Source organism: Sander lucioperca, chromosome 3, assembly GCF_008315115.2.
Source record: "Sander lucioperca isolate FBNREF2018 chromosome 3, SLUC_FBN_1.2, whole genome shotgun sequence".
Classification (NCBI taxonomy): domain Eukaryota; kingdom Metazoa; phylum Chordata; class Actinopteri; order Perciformes; family Percidae; genus Sander; species Sander lucioperca.
Genome location: NC_050175.1, coordinates 20,307,343 through 20,325,918, shown reverse-complemented (window position 1 = coordinate 20,325,918; position 18,576 = coordinate 20,307,343). Strand labels below are relative to the sequence as shown.

The 18,576-nt window shown below is 40.6% G+C and overlaps 2 protein-coding genes across 8 annotated transcripts in view; both read right to left on the bottom strand.

The window, feature by feature from the left end:
- Positions 1–5,383, bottom strand: part of cgnl1 (cingulin-like 1) — a 32,387-nt gene extending 27,004 nt beyond the window's left edge. For 2 of the 3 annotated variants that reach the window (XM_031314143.2, XM_031314144.2), the window contains exons 1-2: positions 5,125–5,383; positions 126–1,809 (exon numbers count right to left, since the gene is read on the bottom strand). In XM_031314143.2, the coding sequence (XP_031170003.1) occupies positions 126–1,757 (1,632 nt within the window). In that variant the 5' untranslated portion in view covers positions 1,758–1,809; positions 5,125–5,383. Of the gene's footprint in view, positions 1–125; positions 1,810–5,111 lie in introns of all 3 variants that reach the window. The other variant, XM_035999462.1, reaches the window with a different exon arrangement.
- A 5,552-nt stretch (positions 5,384–10,935) lies between these two features.
- Positions 10,936–18,576, bottom strand: part of tcf12 (transcription factor 12) — a 78,307-nt gene continuing 70,666 nt past the window's right edge. For 3 of the 5 annotated variants that reach the window (XM_031314114.2, XM_031314113.2, XM_031314116.2), the window contains 5 exons: positions 16,144–16,255; positions 15,871–16,033; positions 14,501–14,745; positions 13,833–13,986; positions 10,936–13,369 (listed from right to left, as the gene is read on the bottom strand). In XM_031314114.2, the coding sequence (XP_031169974.1) occupies positions 13,844–13,986; positions 14,501–14,745; positions 15,871–16,033; positions 16,144–16,255 (663 nt within the window). In that variant the 3' untranslated portion in view covers positions 10,936–13,369; positions 13,833–13,843. The remainder of the gene's footprint in view (positions 13,370–13,832; positions 13,987–14,500; positions 14,746–15,870; positions 16,034–16,143; positions 16,256–18,576) is intronic. The other 2 variants (XM_031314115.2, XM_031314117.2) reach the window with 1 other exon arrangement.

Sequence of the window (18,576 nt, the reverse complement as noted above, 5' to 3'; positions counted from 1 at the left end):
CATCTGCTGGAGAATATACTTACAGTATATTTGAGGTAAAATAAGACACAAGTAAAAAAAAAAAGTAATTTCAGATTCCAAATGTAAGAGCCAATCGTAATACTACAGCAAAGATCTCTTTTTACCTGAACATCTGCCTCTGTACTGGGCTTTTTGTCTGCGGTGGAAGAAGGCTTGGATAGCGATGTTGACAGTGATGTTGTCGAAACATTTCCAGCTGAGGAGGCACTGTCCTTGCTCTCCTTACTCTTGAATGGTAGTGCAGAGGTGCGAGTCTGTGGCTTTTTGTAACCCTGTATGGCGCCGACACCTTTAGAGATGGTGCTCTGTGGGGAGCCGGGCGCACTCTTGACACAAGTTGTAGCCTTACCATCTACAGCCGTGAGCCAGGAGTCCTGACTGCTGGCTGTTTTCTGCAGCCGTAGCTGTGAGGGACGCAGAACCTGCTCCATTGATGTGCCTCTCTGGCTGCTAAACCCGTCCATGTAGCTAGAGCCATCTGGCAGGCCGAAGGCGCTATCCACACTGCGGGAGCGCTTCCTGTCCTCGGGATTGATTCTGTTCCTGCGCCCTGCCCTGCCCCTGCGTTGGTGACTGCCATCTTTGCCATCAAACTTCTCAATGAGCTCATCAACACCAGGAATGGAACCTGTGTCAATGTCTCTGCCTGAACCTGGGAGGAAAGGGATGTAGCGGCGGTTCTCGTGGCGGTTGATGGTGTCTGCGTACAGGGCATCCATCTGTTCGTCCACCAGAGCCTTAGAGGTGGAAGATGAGGAGGAGTGGCGGGAACGGGATGAGGACTGAAGAACTGGACCACTGGAGTCAGTCCTGCGAAGAGGAAGGACATCAGGCTCACGGCGGCTGCGCTCAAGGCTGGAGTTGGCGCTGCTCATAGAAGTTGGGGATCTGCACGATGTCTTGCTCTGATCATTTGTGGGACTCAACAAGGTGGAGGGCTGAGGCTGGTCTGAAGGCACTGGTTGCTGCTGAGTTTTAGAGCCTAACAGAGGCGGATTCAGGTTGGCGAGACGATGGTTGGACTGCGGCTGAGCCACTTGTGATTGTGGCCTGTTCTGAGGCTGAGCGAGCTGGGCTGGAGGCAAAGACTGGGGTTGTGACTTTGGCTTTGGAAGGGCTGTCTCACTCCGGCTCTGTAATGGAAGTTGCCTTTTCTCTTGCTGCGCAGGAGCTTTATTCCGGTCCAGGCTTGATGACTTGGTGTTGGATGGTGCAGGTGCAGCAGATTTGGAGGAGGAACTCTGGTGTTGGTTCCCAGTCTCAGCCAGAGGCAGGCTGTGGAAACTGTCAAGGTTCAAGGAGTTGTTCTCTGGATCATACGGCTGCAGTAACTCAGGGTGCTTCTGAAAGTTCAGAAGGGAGGATGGTTTCTTTCCTTGTGAATCTGCTATGCCATTTTCAGGACCAGTGTAATGTGTCATCTTCTGAGACCTGTACTCCATGAAGGGGCTGTTGGATCCAGCCTCCTTTCCTCCCTTGAAATCATACTCCTGGTAGTTCTCAATGAAAGAGCCCTCTGTGTCGATGTACCCATTACTGTTAGGGTCGATAAAGGATTGAGGACCCCTGTCCTGGTTGTTGAGAACTACGTAGGGGTGTCCATCTATACCCTGGACACGGATGCTGAGGCCGTATGTACCAGCTCCATTACTGTGGGGCCTGGAGGGGCGGGACGGCTGAGTGTGGCCCCGCTGTGGTCCGCTGTTAGGAATGCCAGTCACTCTGTATGACTCCATCAGGAATGCAGAAGGAAAATAAATTCCTCTCCCTGGATCAGGTGGCCCACCTCTGCAAGCAAAGATTCAGACAGTTCATTAGACAGAGATAAGGCACTACATAATTCAGTAATATCCACAAATGTTTCCCAGTTCCCCACTCAGCCACTAATGAAACATTAAAGCCTCGCTGAGTCACTGCATTTAATTATGTCATCTGCTTTCATTTGCTTTTCTTGTTTTGCACGAGTCTTAATGTTCCGTTTCCTCTCCACAAAGATCTTTTCTGTCAAACTTCTTAGCTAATGTGCTCTGACCAAACGAAGAATGAGACAATAAGCTCCCTATGTTCTAATGTCTCAGAACCCATAATATCTCTGAAAATATGAGTCAACATCAGCCACATTCTTTGCAAAAATGACCAGGTACTGTTTAGAAAAGCCTTACAAGTGTGTGACTAACAGGTATGGTATAACAGAAGGACAGTGTGTGCATGACAAAGAATATAGGTTGAACAGGTTAAGTGAAAGATAGAAAGATAACACACTAACATGAGTTAACCCTTGTGTTGACTTCGGGTCACATTGACAATTTGTTTTATATCAGAAAATATGGGACATAGAAATAAGCGCTGAAAATGTGTAGAAGAAAAATTAAAAAATTTAAAACGTTGGAAAAAGCAAAAACAATCTGTGAAAAAAGGCGTCAGGCGTGTTTTTTTCAAGGTTGAAGGGAAGACAACACAAGGGTTAAGGCCGTTTTACGGTTCTGCGGAGGCTCCACGCAGAGCTTTCGCCGTAGCCTACGTAAGTGGCCTGATGTTTATACTTGTGCGCTTGTGTGCGTCGAGCCGGCGTGTGTGTGTGGGGAGTGTGTAAAAAGAGCGAGGGAGAAGTGAGAAAGTGACGGTGATTAGCTTCGGAGCGAGTACCGACTCTAGAGTCATAGTGAGACAAACAAAGTCTCTCCCCTGTTCTTTCTGACCAAGGTGAGACATCTTTAACAGGAAAAGTTAACCCTCTCCTTGATTTCATGTTGTTTATGGAGAAGGAGAACCAGGAAATGAGTCAGGGGAAATGCAACGCTACCAAGCCACAGCCGAGCGACGTGCATCGCTGAGACGTGTAGTTACATTTTTCGAGAGGTGCACGTCAGGCTACGGCATAGACGCAGAGGGGTCTGTGGGGGTACGGCGTCTATTCGACGCAGAAGCATAAAACGGCCTTTAGTCAGACCTGAGAGAAATGTGAGAGCTTTGTCATCTCTACAAAGCTTTGGAGGGTGTTCATTTTACAGTGAATGTGCAGTGTGTGTGTGTGTGTGTGTGTGTGTGTAATTGATGTTGTAAATGACATTGTAATTTGTAGCCCACGCTCATGGGATATGTCATGACAAGAAAGCAACAAAATCTTATTCAGCTCACTTTTGTCACATTTATAATAATTGCGGGGTTGTCTAGGGTTGACAGATTTGCAGCATGATAATGAAACACAGTTGGCAATAAATATCACACTGTGTACAAATATTTAGGTAAGCTGCTGAATGTTCTTCAGACACATTTATGCCTGGGAAGTCAGTAAAGACAAAGCCATCAGCAGCCAACATGTTTCGCTGGACAATTAGCTTTTAACAGGTTCCTGTTAGCCTTGCTGATAGTGTCCCATTCTACCTGATGTTACAATACAAAGACAGACCGAGATGGGCCTGGAAGAAGGACACTGATAAGACTGGCAACAAAGCGACAAGCAGGATATATCACATTAGCATGAAATGGGTAAAGGCAGACCTACGGACAACTGAAAAAAATAGCACCATGTAGTAGGGTTTGGAGACATAACAATATGTACCGTAAAAGGTTTACATTTGTTAACTGACACAGACTTTGCCATACTGGTTGTATTATGTCATTGTGGGGAAGTTGCAAAACAAATTATTATTAGAAGTTTTATTATTTCTTTGAATCCATATGATAAAAATTCATCAGGTATTCAATTTGCTGGATTAGTCAACACAGACATCAGTCTACATTGATTTTCCCATAAATGTATATGTTAGGATATTTCAATATTGCAATATAAAGTCACATGCATCCTGATAGAAGATTTCAGGGTTTCCCTCAGGATATTGGTTAGCTAAGGTGGTAAGCCACTCCGTTCCTGACACATATGGCATTTGCTGCATGAAATAGCACCTATACTGTTTTTCCCTAAAGGGAAACATTTCATTTCATTAGTGTATTAATCTTATTTAATATAATGTTAGCAGAGGCTGTCTTCGTTTAAGGTGAAGTGGCCAGCCTCTGCCACAAAACAGAGCACCACATGAGAATAATTCACCTCAGCTTGATTTTGACAAGTCAACGAGTAGGTCGATTTGTTGATCCTTCAATTAGTTTGAAGAGTGGAAAGCTAACTAATTTAGTGTGTACAGGAGGGAAGATGAAGGCCAATGTAAAGTGTCCTGTCCAGGAGGAAGAGTGCTGTCGAAGCCAGATTAAAGCTAAAAAAGACACACAATGGACTCTTTCATCCTAAGTGTCACATGTATGCTCCAACAAGTGTGCAACTGTCTTCCTCCCATTGTATTTGTCACTGCAAAAGGTGGAAACCCTAACTGAGCTGTCCCTCATAGTGGTGCCTTCACTGACCCCTGTGCTGCAGAGCACAGAGGTCAGCACGGGGCACAGGTTGGATGTCAATGCCCTGGCTTTGATCTGAGAGGGGACACTCTGCACAGATTTAACAAAGCAGATTGTATCTCCTCATGTGAACTGATTAATTTTCTGTGTCACAGAGAGTCCAGACATTGTGGGTCTGTAGCTGCAGTGAATCACATGACTATGAAGAAAACACAACAGTTAGAGCAGCAGCTGAGGCCCGACCTTGAAATGAAGTAAATGTAAAAGGTTAACTAAGTCACTCAAGACTGCAAGGATTTACACTGTGGGAAAATATAAAGTTACGTAACATGAATGGGGGTTCGCTAATCTGGAGCGTCAGGTAAATGCAACGTGAGCGTCCAGGAGTGCGAACACAATTAAAATGCACTAATGTGTAAATGACAAACACAAACAGAGGTTTAGAGTTAAGTCCGTGTAAACAGCTAACGTTAGTTGACTGAAGTGAAGAAACAGTAGCCGTTTAAGTTGACGCAGTTTCTGGACATTTTACATCGCTGCTCAGTGCAACAGGTGGCATGAATCACACCACCAACCTGAGATTTACTGTAAAACGTATTTCTTTTTTCCACGAGTCGCTTAATTAAGTCAAGTTAATTGTCCTTTAAGTTAAATGTTCAGTTTGTGCCTCTTGTTGAGTTTAACGGTAACACTCTCCCAGCAGACATGTAACGTTACAATGAACATTGTTAGCCAACGTTAGTTACTCACCAGCGTCGGTTTTCTCTCTCGCTCAGTTATCGCAGGTTATAAACGTTTGTTTAAAAAAATAAACGGTTTTTGAGCAAAGTGCCCACGACACTTCTTCCAAACTTATTTAGCTAGCTAGTTCTGTGTTGTTTTCTGAGTGAGAGAGCAGGACAGTTTCAGAAGGACGTCCGACCCTCCGGGCCGCCCCGCCTCCTGAAACAAGCGCACAAACCCGCCCACCGACTCAAAAACCAGCCGGCTGGTCCAGGAACAGATTTCCCATCACGAATCCCCCTTAAAGCATGAAGCCTTGGCAGCACCCAGCCAGGCTCAGTTTGGACCTCGATGCTCGGCTCGGCTCAGCGGGATCTTAAGAGGTTTCGAAATCACAGGTTGTAGCTGAGACCTCACACTCACTCCGTTAATTATCTTCTAAATTGAGCTCATTTTTTTTTTTTTTAACTGAATAAATTAAATAATAAACTTTAGGCCAACGGAGAAAGTAATGAAAGTAGCCTAGGCTATGCTATGTTTGCTTGTGTTTGGAAGAAGATGGCCCAACATAAAATAAAGAAATAACTATCTCAAATAAAAAATGACTCAGCTCATACAATCAGAGTAGCCTACGTATGTGGAGTACGTATGATAACTATTTTGCAATGTAAAAAATGGGGTGGACCCATTAGATATATCTTTTGGAGAAATACTAAGCCAAACACACCCTACTGAAATCAGAAATATTGGAAGATTAAAATAACAAGTTACATAAATGGATATTAATTTCTTGAAAAAACTAATTTATGAACTAGGCTATTTAATGCCCTGGGAGAATTGTAGGCTACACATATGTGCTCCCCTCAAAGTCGATGTCAGTTTAATTAGTTGCGCTCTGCATAAATGCAATTTGTCTTTAAAAACCGAGAGCGTCATCTAGTGGATAGTAGCCTAAGCTGATCTGAATGCGATGAGTTAATGAGAACCTGTGCTGGTGGTGGTACAATGCATGCAACTCACACAGACCGTGCAGTAAACGCATCCCCATAGATATACCCAGTGAGCATCTTGTGTAATGCACAGGGATGGTAGGAGTCCATTATTGTACAACCTAAAAGCAAACAGGAGGCATGTATTATGCTGAGTGGGATGAGGAAATGTTGAAAAAAGTTCTGGGTGAACTGGAGAGTGAGTATTATTTTAGAAATAAAGTCTCTGCGGTGTAGGCCTATGTGTACTTTAAGGGGATGTGCAGGACTAAGCAAACAACACTTAACAGTGATAAATAGTATCTAGGATGGCTTAGGAGGACAGTCAGCTTTAGTGATGCTGTACAGTAGGTGCACTGAGAGATGTACTGTATATGTACTACTGTAGCCTATACTGTGTATAAATATCTACATAAAACAATAACAACAATGTCTTATGATATTTACTTTTCACAGCATCTTAAAATGACCATACCCATATACTGTAGGATATATAAACTGTTCATTGAAATAAATAATTCAAAACAAATTGATTAATAATAATAACAAACACCACATTTGCTTCTGGCAGTATCTAGTTTTTACTATCACAATAAAAAGATTACAGTTCATGCTATACAATGCTATACTAGTGAATTCATACTAAGAGTTGGGAAAGATATAGTAATGATCCATTATTTTATACAGTAAGTTGATCATATGTTTTGATTGAATCATCTTTAAAAATCATCAAAGTAACTGGTAACTATAGTTATTAAATACATGTAGTGAAGCAGAAGTATTCATTAGCATAAAATGAACATACTCAAATACAAGTACCTCAAAACTCTACATAAGTGCAGTACATTCATTACTTTCCAGCACTGTCAGTGACAGAAAAACACAATTTGTAATGCTTATTCTGATGTACGCTGAGATTTTGAAGAAATTTGATAAACACAAAGTTCTTTTAATAGACCTCGCCACTGCAGCATAAACTACATTACTGGAGGCCCAGCTGCCCCTGTGCCTTTGTAGCACCCCACTATTTATATGTGTGTCTGCAATCGGCAAAGACCCGCGCAGCACCGCAGCCCTAATTTGAGCTCTGTGCCACTGTACTTGGTTACAGCAGCACACAATGACAGCTCTGTTCTCATGTACGTTTATGCGTTCATGACAAAAAAGTTGATTTTGAAAGTGAATTTAACCAGCTCTGCACCAATGTAACAGGCAAAAGCCAAAAATGAAGACAATGTGGTGGGGAAATGTATTCCCCACTCTCAGTCTGTTAAATTGTTTAAGAGTGAATGATGACACCACATTTATAGGTTTGATTTCTAACAATGAGGCAGTTTACAGAAATTAGGTTTCATCCCTGGTGGACTGGTGTGCAGCCAACAACTTGGAGCTGAATGTTTCCAAAACAACAAAAGTAGTTATGGACCTCCATAAGTTAACCATCAATGGTCAGAAAATTCAACAGGTGGAAAACTACTAATCATTGGATGCAACTGTTAATTTCCTCTTTTTTTTCCCTCTTTTAAGCAAAGACCTTTTTTTCTTTTTAGGACAGCTGAAAAAGTTTTCCATATCACAGGAAGGTATCATGCAATTTTAATATACTGGTATTGAAAGAATCCTCACTTCGGATTAATTGTGTATGTGTGCAACGCCTCAGCACAAGACTGGACAAAGTGGTGCAAACTGCAAAAATCAAGAGCTACTGACCCCTGGAAAAAAGGAACACAAGATTCTTTAAGACTTCTCTCACCCCACTCATTTGACCCCATCTTTTTTTAAACACTGAAAAATATCAGAACTGGGCTCAGCAACAGCACTTACCCAAAAGTTGTTTGCATCCTGAACTCCAAAATTACCAATGTGCTGTTATTATTCTTGTCCAAAAGACACTGTAATTGTATCATGGACAGATTATGAGACAATGGGCCCCTGGGCACAGACATCTAGAAGGCTCCTCCGCCTCTCTAGGAGCAAGACATCCATATTGAAAGAGATGCGTCTTTTTGTGTATCTTTCAGTGACATTTGGCAGGTGAACCAAAACTCTCAGGTACTGCTGTTGGTTCTAAAACTGCACCCAAACTACTAATTAGTTCACACACTAGAGATGAAAAGAGGCTGTGTGCCTCCTTACCAAAGCTTCCTGCAACAACAAAACTCCTCTGCACAGATATCTATCTATAAATCGGGAAATCTCTGTGCGAGTGTCCCCCCACATGTGCAGTACAGCAGCGGGGGCGAGGAGTTGCTGAATCCCTAAGGCTCATTTATTTCGATTTCATTGATGTATCGGTTCACCGGCTACAGGTGTCTTGCCAAAAACTGATCTCCAGCACGCTGTTTTGTTGCGCACATTTCTCCAGCCATTCTGCGCGCTGCTCAGCCGGGTTACCTTGCTTCTACCGCCCGGGCCACATCGCCTAAAACTACCACGATGTGTGACTGCTACACGGAAAAAAGTGTTGAATCTCTGCATGAGCCCCAAAAGATTATTTTTTGATTAAACCTGAAACATATGTTACAGGTTGAGTTTTATAAAAAACAAATTAAACACAAATCACGAGGCGCTTTACTTATGCCATATAAAGCTACCTGTGACCGCACAGTGCAAGTTCTGCTTTCAAATGTTTAGTTAAAGTAAAAAGAGAGGCATTATCAGCACACTGTACTTCAAGGTGGAGATTTTCAACTGTAATATAATGTTGGATAGTTTAACTCATCATATTGTAATTGTGGTATTTTGTGAGTGGAATCTGAATGCAATGTTCTCTGTCATGTAAATGTATGTTTTTCTCTAAGGTACAAGTATACAGTAAGTCAGTAGTATAGGCCTACAGTTGCATATTAAGTGCTTTGGAGGCCTTCTGTAAGTTATTTCGGAGTACAGTGGTTCTGGAGAAAGCTACAAGCACCAATACAGGCCAAGCAATCGGCGCATTCCAAACAGGCATGTTTTGAACAGGCACTGCACTAGTTATACTAAATGCAACAGCACAGTAAACAAAGTATTATAGGAAACATAAGAAAGCCTGAGATGTAGGTTCTAACCCTTTTCTAAAGCAGAGCTGTTTTGGTTGTAATTGTGTACACATTATAGGTAGAATGGGAATGTCTTTAAAGAAAAGCTTATTTTAAACCCATGTAGTTATTTATTCCAAAAATCTGAAACAGCTTAGTGGAGAGAAGACAAGAAGCATGTTTAGTGCAGCGTGCATCCTGAAATTAGTAGAGAGGCGGAGGATCTTACTGTTCGGAGCAAGAGGAGCAGCAGGCTCTTTGGTCTGGATTCAAGGATGTGAGCCAAGGACTCTCTGTCAGCTGGCCCAGCAACCATGACAGGAAGTCAGCCTTCAGACATGGTGGTCCCACTCCTACAGAAAACATACATCACCACCACCAGCCCAACACACTCACATGTTTCTCCCCTGCAGAAAATTGAAAAATGACATGTCATGATTTAGGTTGCATCACTGAGCTCACCACAGGCAGAACAGCAGTCAGCAGTTTTCCTCCGAGTGTCACCTCCGTCAGAAAACTGAACTGGGACCAGACCTCTCAAGACGTGACGAGTGCTCTCATACTCACATCTGCACGAGGATAATTCTGTGCAGATGTACGGGGGTCTGAGATTTACAGCACAACAGTCCTCCAGGTTTAGCGCAGCATGCAACACTTTGGGAGTTTATTAACTTCAGTCAAAGTACAGGACGTTTATTAGGCAATACAGGTTGGTTCTTTTCATAATGGCTACTTCAATTTCATGCCAGCACTTTGGTTTCAGGTAATCTATTTGTTGTTATTTATTTGTATGTTTTTTTGCCTCTGCATGTCAAAACAAATTGTAAAAAATATACAATTTTGAAATTCACACCCAGTGAAATAAACTTGACCAAAGTTCCTAAAAATATACATTCATAATCAATATATATATATATATATAAAGATGAAATACGTGTTCAAAATATTCATTAAATTTCCCCTGTTAAATTAAGCATTGCGTTAGTTCAAGCAGGACAGGAAGTCCTATGCCCACTAATTGAATTATCATTCCCACCAGTCACAACCAATCACAGCCATTTTTCACATGAGGCGGTCCATTTAAATGTCTCCCTATTTCTCACTGCTTCCTGCTACTCCGACACTGCTGATGCTGGCAAAGCTTGCCTCCACCACCCCAGCCTCCACCTTCCTGATTTAGAGTGTCATCATAACTTAAGTCTGAAATTGTTTTAATGTCTTTGATTGGGCCCACTCTTGTGTACAGGGGGGTCTCAGCAGCGTGCTCCCTGATCATCTTAGCATGCTGCTTGGCTGATCCAGGGAGCATCATTAGAACAGTCTTCATTGCCAAGTATAACTGTATTTCCATTTGTTGCAATAAATGGTTAAATATATGATGAGAGTGTTCCTGACTGAACAAATATGTGTGCATTTCCTTTTTTGCTGGAGTGGATTTCATACAGATGTGTGGCTCTAGCTCTTCTTCATCCTGTGTAAATCTAAAGGTAAAAAAAAGTAGGACCACAGCACATGTACAGTACGCTACTATCACAATTTATTAAAAAATAGAAACATATAATAGTACTTTTCATACAGACTGCAATGGCCCACTGGTATTGTTTTCAAAAATGAGTTACATACTATCAAACACTCATTTGGCCTAAATCCACTGTAGGAATGTGTTATAAGAAAGTCTAAATGAACCCCCATGTTTCTGAGCTCATCCTACTTCATCCTTCCTTTGTCTTTTCATAAAATAAAACTTTATGGAGAGGAGAAAAAGCAAATATGGAGCAGTAACAGAAACAAATGTGTTTGCTCAGTGAGAGAAATAAATGCACATACAATTGAGTTTAAAAAAAGATGGCACATTTATTGCAACATAAATGTTATATACATTGTGTTTTTCTGTTGGAAAAAGACAGAAAATTCAAATTCTCGTGTTTTTGATGTGCATCAACAATAGCTTTTCATTTGACACAAGAACAAATCTTTTATCAATCGACAACGAGAGACTGAAAAATAAGATGGAGGTCGCACTTTTAGGAATCTGGAGCTCGTACGAAGCCTTTTGAAGTACTAGACTACGAGCAACAATTCAGCTATGCTCACGAGATGCCATTTGTAAATGTCTTGTAATAATGGACAGGCTATTGTGAATAACTGTACGTTTTACTATCTAATATAGTAAAATAAAGTAAGAAACTTTTTACTCAAAACTTTTGCTTTCAAAAATCTAGAAAGAGTAATATTTAGAATTCAAGAAATATTCTTAGAGTATTATTGTATAAAAGACTAACTACAGTGAAAAATAAGCCAAATGTTTTTTTTCTTTTGATTTTCTGTTTTTCTCATATATTATACACGGGAAAGCATCTGGAAATACAGCAAAGTCTAACTTGGCAATTAGAGGAGCAAAGTAATACAGGAAGAACAGAAAATTAAAAAAAGAGAGCAGGAAGTGACATATATTATATCCTCAATCAAAGTCTGCCAATATTAATACAAGCTACTGAAATAATACTGAAATACTGAAATGAAGAACAAGGCCACATTCAGTCAGAGATTACACAAATATGGTTTAGGTGTTTATGTTATGTTTTTTTTTTCTTCACAAAAACATTTTTAAATCATAAATCTTTTATGTAAACTCTTGGTGTGGCATCCTTTATTCTAATTTAAGTCCCTTTTTTGTACAGAAAATTAATTCTGAAAGCCTTGTTTAAGGTGTGGCAAATGATAGAAGACAATATACAAAGAAATAAAAGGGATACAAAGCAAGTCTTAAGACCAAAGACATAAAGCATGCACACTGATAGGGAAAACAAAATAAAGCCATGAACAATGTCTTCAAACATAAAAGAAGATCCTGTTACGTGTTTTTGTTCATTGTGCTACGGTTCTATGATATTCACCAAAATAGATGAAATATCCAGTCTGGCTTATTGTATATTGAATAACATAATAGAAAAATAATTTAGAAGTTCTCTCCGCTGACTGAAACTGGACGTTATAATGCTGGAAGAAATGACTTGTTACAACACAAATAAGCGTAACTGAAATTTTACTCAGAATAACTGAAATGTAATGTCTCAAGATATTAACAGAAAGAAAATGAAGTGATGTGTACATCAGGCCAGAAGAAAGTGTGGTCGTTTTTTAAAAACTAGGCCTTAATCAAGCAATCTTTGATTAGCTGGTGGCGAGAAAACTACAAAAAAAATCCACTTCTGTACTGACGTCAGGAGCATGTAACGGTCAGGGGACTAAACAAAGACAAGAATCTGCAAAAATATGTAACTGCTTACATTTAACACTATACAAGAAGGGCCCTTTCTTTTAGTTAAGACACTAAAAATATGCAGGGAATGCTCACTACCGAGGAAAAAAAACACACAACTACATCTGAGCTTTCAGTAAACCTAGAGTTTGCCATTCATCTGTCACCTTTGTAGACAATTCTGTTAATGCTGACTTAGTCGGGCCGATTATTCAGCTGGTCAGCAGCATAGAAAGTGATCTAAACTACACAGAAACAAACAGGTAGTTTTGGTTACACGTGTGGCCAGTGGCAGAATGAATAAAATATAAATATAAATAATATATCCTCTGTTTGTTTTTTTTAAATGGGCTGCTTGCGTCTTCATTTCTAACAGTTAAAGATCATTTTCAGTTGGAAATAAATATCACTTTGAACTAGCCAATAAATTAATCTTCTCAGTGCCCAAATATTTTCCCCTCATCTCGGACTCGCCAAAGATTTATGAGGGTGGAGTGCTTTGTTTTAATGGTGACATTGGCAAACTATAGATCAACTGAAAAGCTGCATACTTGTCTTTGAAATGACTCAACTTTCCCTTTAGATATACACTTTATAGCTCAATAACATAATAAATAGAAGAAAAAAAACAGACAAACAAAAACAAATTGCTGTTACAATGCATTCGTCAATTCAGTTTAGGCACAAGGCAATATCCACGTACGGTTGAGAGGAGATTGCGAAGTCTCTGATTGTTCAGAAGCAACAACACTTCTTGAAGACGGTGATATGTGCTGGAGATTTTTTTCTTTGTGGGGAGAAATTTGCAGATAGAAACTGGTCACAGGAAGCTGGACATTTGGCTCTTCTTCAATCTTTTTACGTAGGATTGGATTGTGTTAGTCTCGTAGTTTTGCTTCAAGTGGTCTCCTCCGATTGGTGTCACAAACTGTGAGTCCTGTCTGTCACTGGGAAGCAAGGTCACCGACTCAAACGGGACAGAAATGATGTGGATCACTGATCTGGAGAGAGGAAGGGGGAAATCAATCAATCAACAATCACACAAGGTACAACACAACTTCTATCTATACCTTTGGTTCAACATTTTAACAAATGGTTGACAAACATGATATAGTTCTAGCTTCTCCAGGAGTAAATATGTGTTGCTTTTATTGGTTTGTTTTATAATAAACAGAATATCTTTGGGTTTAGACTGTTGGTTGGAAGAAAACAAGCAATTTGATAACAATACCTTAGAATTTAGGAAATTGGGACATTTTTTACCATCTTATAAACACACAAAAAAGTAAATGCAATCCTAAATGTAAAAAAGATTTACAAAAAATCCCATCGTTAAGAGAAAGCCATGAGGTATAAATGACTGACTCTGCTGAGATCTGATTGATAATCAATTGTTTCAGACAATCTGCAGATTAATTAATATTGAAAAAGTGTGTTTTTGTGCAGCCCGTGAGGTGAGAGTACCTGTCTGCTGCTCAGAGGTGGCCCATGGGGTTAGACGCGTCAGTCAGGCCTGGATGGACCCCCGTGTGGGCTTGTTGGGCGTCACCGGAGCCCCCAGACACTTTCTCCTCCTCCCTTCTCTTGAGGCAGGCTGCTTTGGGGTTCAAATTCCGCTCTGTGGGTTCAGAAGAGACAGAAATCTAACTTTTCTGCCTTTCTCATTTCTTTGAACAAAAACTAGTGAACGCTTTGATTTGTTCTTTTTCTTTTTAACATAACAGTGTTTCAGTGAGTGAATTAAGCATTAAGAGACATTATTGCTAAACAATTATTTACTTACTAACTTTAATATCTAAACATATAATGCTACAGCAAACTGGATGTCATAAGCCAGCGTATTATCACACTTTAATAGCTTCCCAGCAGTTTCTCGACTGGTGTTGTGATATTTTGGCTGAGTAACATATTTGGCAGCTCTGTCGGTGAAATAACGCCCTATAAATCAGTAGTGTAGCTCTGTTTACTGCAGTTCTCCTTTCTATAACTCCGTATCCACTCTGGATGTGACACAAAAATGAAATTACTGGCGCCAAGAATCTTATGTTAGCATTTTAAAGAATTGATTTGATGTGATGTAACATTGACATTTCAGTAATTTGCAACAGTGCTCGGGTAAAGCTTTCACTGACCTCTGACTTGCTGCTCCAGGTTAAGTATGACGGCCACAGCCTGATGGAGGATGAGCAGTTTAGTCTGGGGCTTCTCGCTCTTGAGGTGCAGCTGGCACATGCGACCCAGCTCCTTGAAGGCCTCGTTGATGTCTCGCACCCTCAGGCGTTCACGGGCGTTGTTAGCCATCCTCCTCTCGCGCTCACGCTCCGCCTTCTGCTCCGGATTCAGGTCCTCGTCCTCAGTGATACTGTGGGAGAAAGAACTGTTTCAGGGTTAAAGTCACATAACAACAAAAACAAACATATGTTGTAACTAAGAACAATGAAAATAAAAATACCTTATATTTAAAAAAGTGAAAGTGAATCTCAACAGTCACTCCCACCAGCTAAAAAACACCACTTTACTAGGGAAATTGAATTTGAATGCATTTATAGCTGACATCATTCCTTCTTTAAAATAAATGGATGACCTAAACCTGGATAAAAATAACGAAATTAATTACTAACAGATTATTGTCTTTATTAGTGCGACAACCGCAGAGAGATGGAGGACAGGAAAAGACGTGTGAGAGAGAGATAGAAAAGACAAAGGTCTGTGGTCAAACTCAAACCAGTAAAGGCTCATGTTTGCCGCCTTTAACCCACAACAGGCCACCAGGGCACCACAGCCTAAAAAAATGAAAACTAATCTTCACTGAAACAATCTAATGGTTGCATGCAGGCGTAGCTGAAAATTAGCAACCGATTTGCAATAATGAACTCATTACACTGAAAGACCAGGTGGCAAGCTACATTAAGTGCTACTACACTTTGTAAAAACAACATTAAATATGTCAACTTAATTAACCAAAATGAATGACACGCATTCATGTTAGTGACAGCTTATATAGCATAACACAGATTTACTTTTTGACCTGGGGCTATATGTAATTCAGAGGTTTATTATGTACTTATTGCTGCTGCAAGATTAATAACAAAAACAGGAAGGAGGTTACCTGTCCAGGTTCAACTTATCAGCGTATTTGCGTTAATATATTGTGGCACTGATTGGGAATTCAGCATTTCAATCCAAAACATTTTTGTTGCGATTCTGCACTAATGTCAAAATCTGTCACTGACAGAAATCCATCATACTGGACAAAAATGTTGGGGTGTGTAGTGAAATTGTCTTCGAAATGATGTAATGCACAGATTAATGTTATTGTTTGGAGACAACGTCAGGCCTTATCCTGAGAATCACAGGATCAATCCTCAAGATTTGGGTTGGTTTAAACAGATTTAAGTTCAAATAATTATTTTTTCTCACACCTAACCAAACATCAGTTATACCCAAAATGATCTCACTTTTGGAAAATATTTTGTTGGTTTGTGTATTAACATGTTCTTACCTCGTGCGTGTGCCTGCTCTGGGTGTTCGCATTTCTCTTCTGTCGCTCTCATCATCAGACTTTTCATCGGTGGAAAGGTTATCGTTCATTTCATCCTTGTCCTGTTTCTCCACCTTCAGCTCCAGGGTGGCAGGCAACTGTCCAGCCAGGGCTGAAGCAAGACCTGTAGTAGACAATGTAAACGTAAAGGTAAGACCTTAGACACAAACTGAGCCATGCCCATATTTGGTCAGCCATATAATGAGCTGATAAGAACAAGGGGGTGCATCAGACCTCTGAAGGTTTCCAATTGGTGGTGGAGTTCTGTGCTGGATGTGGAGCTGACGCTGGGCAGGCCTCCCTGGCTGTTGTTCAGGCTGGCAGCATCGTCAGCGTGGTTACCACCCTGTTGCAACACAGAAAGGAATCATTGTCAAGGAAGGAAGAAGACATTCTCTGGAGACGATGCATAAAACTATACTTTTCAGCAAGAGGAGAGCGATTAATAAGAGCCTAAATTAGAGGAATAAACTTCAGGTGCCATTGCAGGTAGTCAGTCAGTCAGATTCTGTAATATGCTAGATTCACACAGGTCAATGCATATAAGAAAGGTGTTTTCACATGTTTTTTTGAATTAAGATTGGATGCTATTTGACAGCATGTATGTATTGAAAGATGTAACTATCCATATGAAAAGCTATTTTTTGCAAACAGAGCATTCAGGGTCTAATATTTGATTCATTCCCAACACTGGGGGGTGCTTGGGTGACTTCCTTTACAGTAGTTTGATGTAGAATGCATAACCAAGGGTAAAAAAAACACAAAATAAAAGCCACCTTTGAACAATAGATGGATGCACAATACACTATGAAAACCTCTTTGCTGCCACATGCTCAGGCCTAGCTCTCTGTAACCACAACTACGACCACGTCTGTTTCTCATGTCTAAAATGAGACAAATGCTTCTGTGTTCTGTTTCAAAAGATGTCAAGCTGAACCCACTCAACAGTCTGAACATTTCCTTCATATTTTGTCCACATTCATAGCATAAAAATGGTCAACTCCCACCGTGTCGTACCACAAAGTCCCTCCTTCCTGAGGTTCACCACATGTTCTGGAGCTATTTAATTTCCCCTCTGAGAACCAGGGAAAGGCGGGGAAATCGTCGCTGAGGGTGGAGGGTGTCCCCTCCTTTTCTTAAAGGAATGTGATCCCCAGTCACTGTTGGCCTCTGTTAACCCCGCCACCCCGAGACCCTCCCCTTCCTCAGTACTACGCTAATCTTTGCTGTGCTCTCAACAGGTGTCCAAACAACTCTTTGTCTGGAGGAGGAGGAGGGAAGCCGGGGCTCTGGCAAGAAAAGAACGCTGCCATTTTCATGGCTAGGCCTGATTACCATACAGCTGAGGAGCTCTATTTGGGTGGAGGCCGCGGGTTCAGACACACGTTTCCAACGATTCAGATTTCCTGGGTTGTTAAAAAGAAGTGATGAAAAGGGGTGGAAGGGGTATAGGGTGGGGTGTCAGCCAGAGTAAAAAGCCTGTGGCTGTGCCGTGCCGAGGCTGTTGAGCTCCGTCTGAGGGGACCTCTTCCCACACAGGAAGTGCTGTGTTAGTGCAGACACAGTATGTTCTATCTCACAGTCACAGTCGGTCAACATCAATGCCACAACCCAGCTCTCTGTAACAAATACATCAAACTGAGCTCTTCTGACAACCACAACAAACAGAGACTATTCAAAATATATTAATGTTGACAAAGAAAATTTGAGACCACAGACCAGAGAGGGGCATAAACAAAATCTTGATTAAAAGTTGGACCAAAATACAGTGCAGCTTTGATGATCATGCCAACAAAACAAGTGAAATCTTTTTGGTGAAAAATAAACATTAAAATGTCTAAATGAAAATGTGTATTATTCTCCTTTTTATTGCACTCAATTTGAAATGGGCATCAGAAGAAGATATTTATATTGAATATGCGTTTCGTGTCAGCTGGATGCCTGGGGCTGGGTTATCAGGGAAAATATAACAGTACTACAGCTGAAAAAATGGTTGATTAATTGATTAGTCCATCAAAGAATTTAAAATCAGCAGCTATTTAGGTAATTATCATTTAAGTCACTTTACAAGCAAAAATGCCAAATATTCCAGTTTCCCAGCTGTGAGGATTTGCTGCTTTTTTTTTGTCTAACGTGACAGTGAACTTAAAATGTTGGGGTTGATTGGATAAAACAAGCAATATGACAACATTATCTTCGGCTTAAGGAAGTTGCAAGTTTTACAGACAGAACAAACACTTCTGTATCGCTTTACTTCTGGAAAACCAGATAGATCTCTGATCTTCTGATCTAATATTAATCATGGGAGGATATTATTTTCATTAATAAAAAAATAAAAATAAAAAAACATATTGTTGAATGTGTTTATGTTGAATTGTCTATGACTTTTTCTCTCATCATTTGCATACAGTATCTTTCCAGAAAGGTAATCTAAACTCTTTAGAACTGATGGTTCAGTTTAATGTGTGTGAAAATTATTTCCAATCACCTCTGGATTACAGTTGGATGAGCCGCCGCATTTTAATTTCCACTGCAGATGTGCCAAATCTCTTGGCTCTTTAGAATGAAATACCTCGGATGAAGGATGGGTGAACACATCATGATTTATACTCAGACCTGCATTCTCCTGTTTCTCAAGAGGTTTAGTGCAACACACAAACGCGTCCT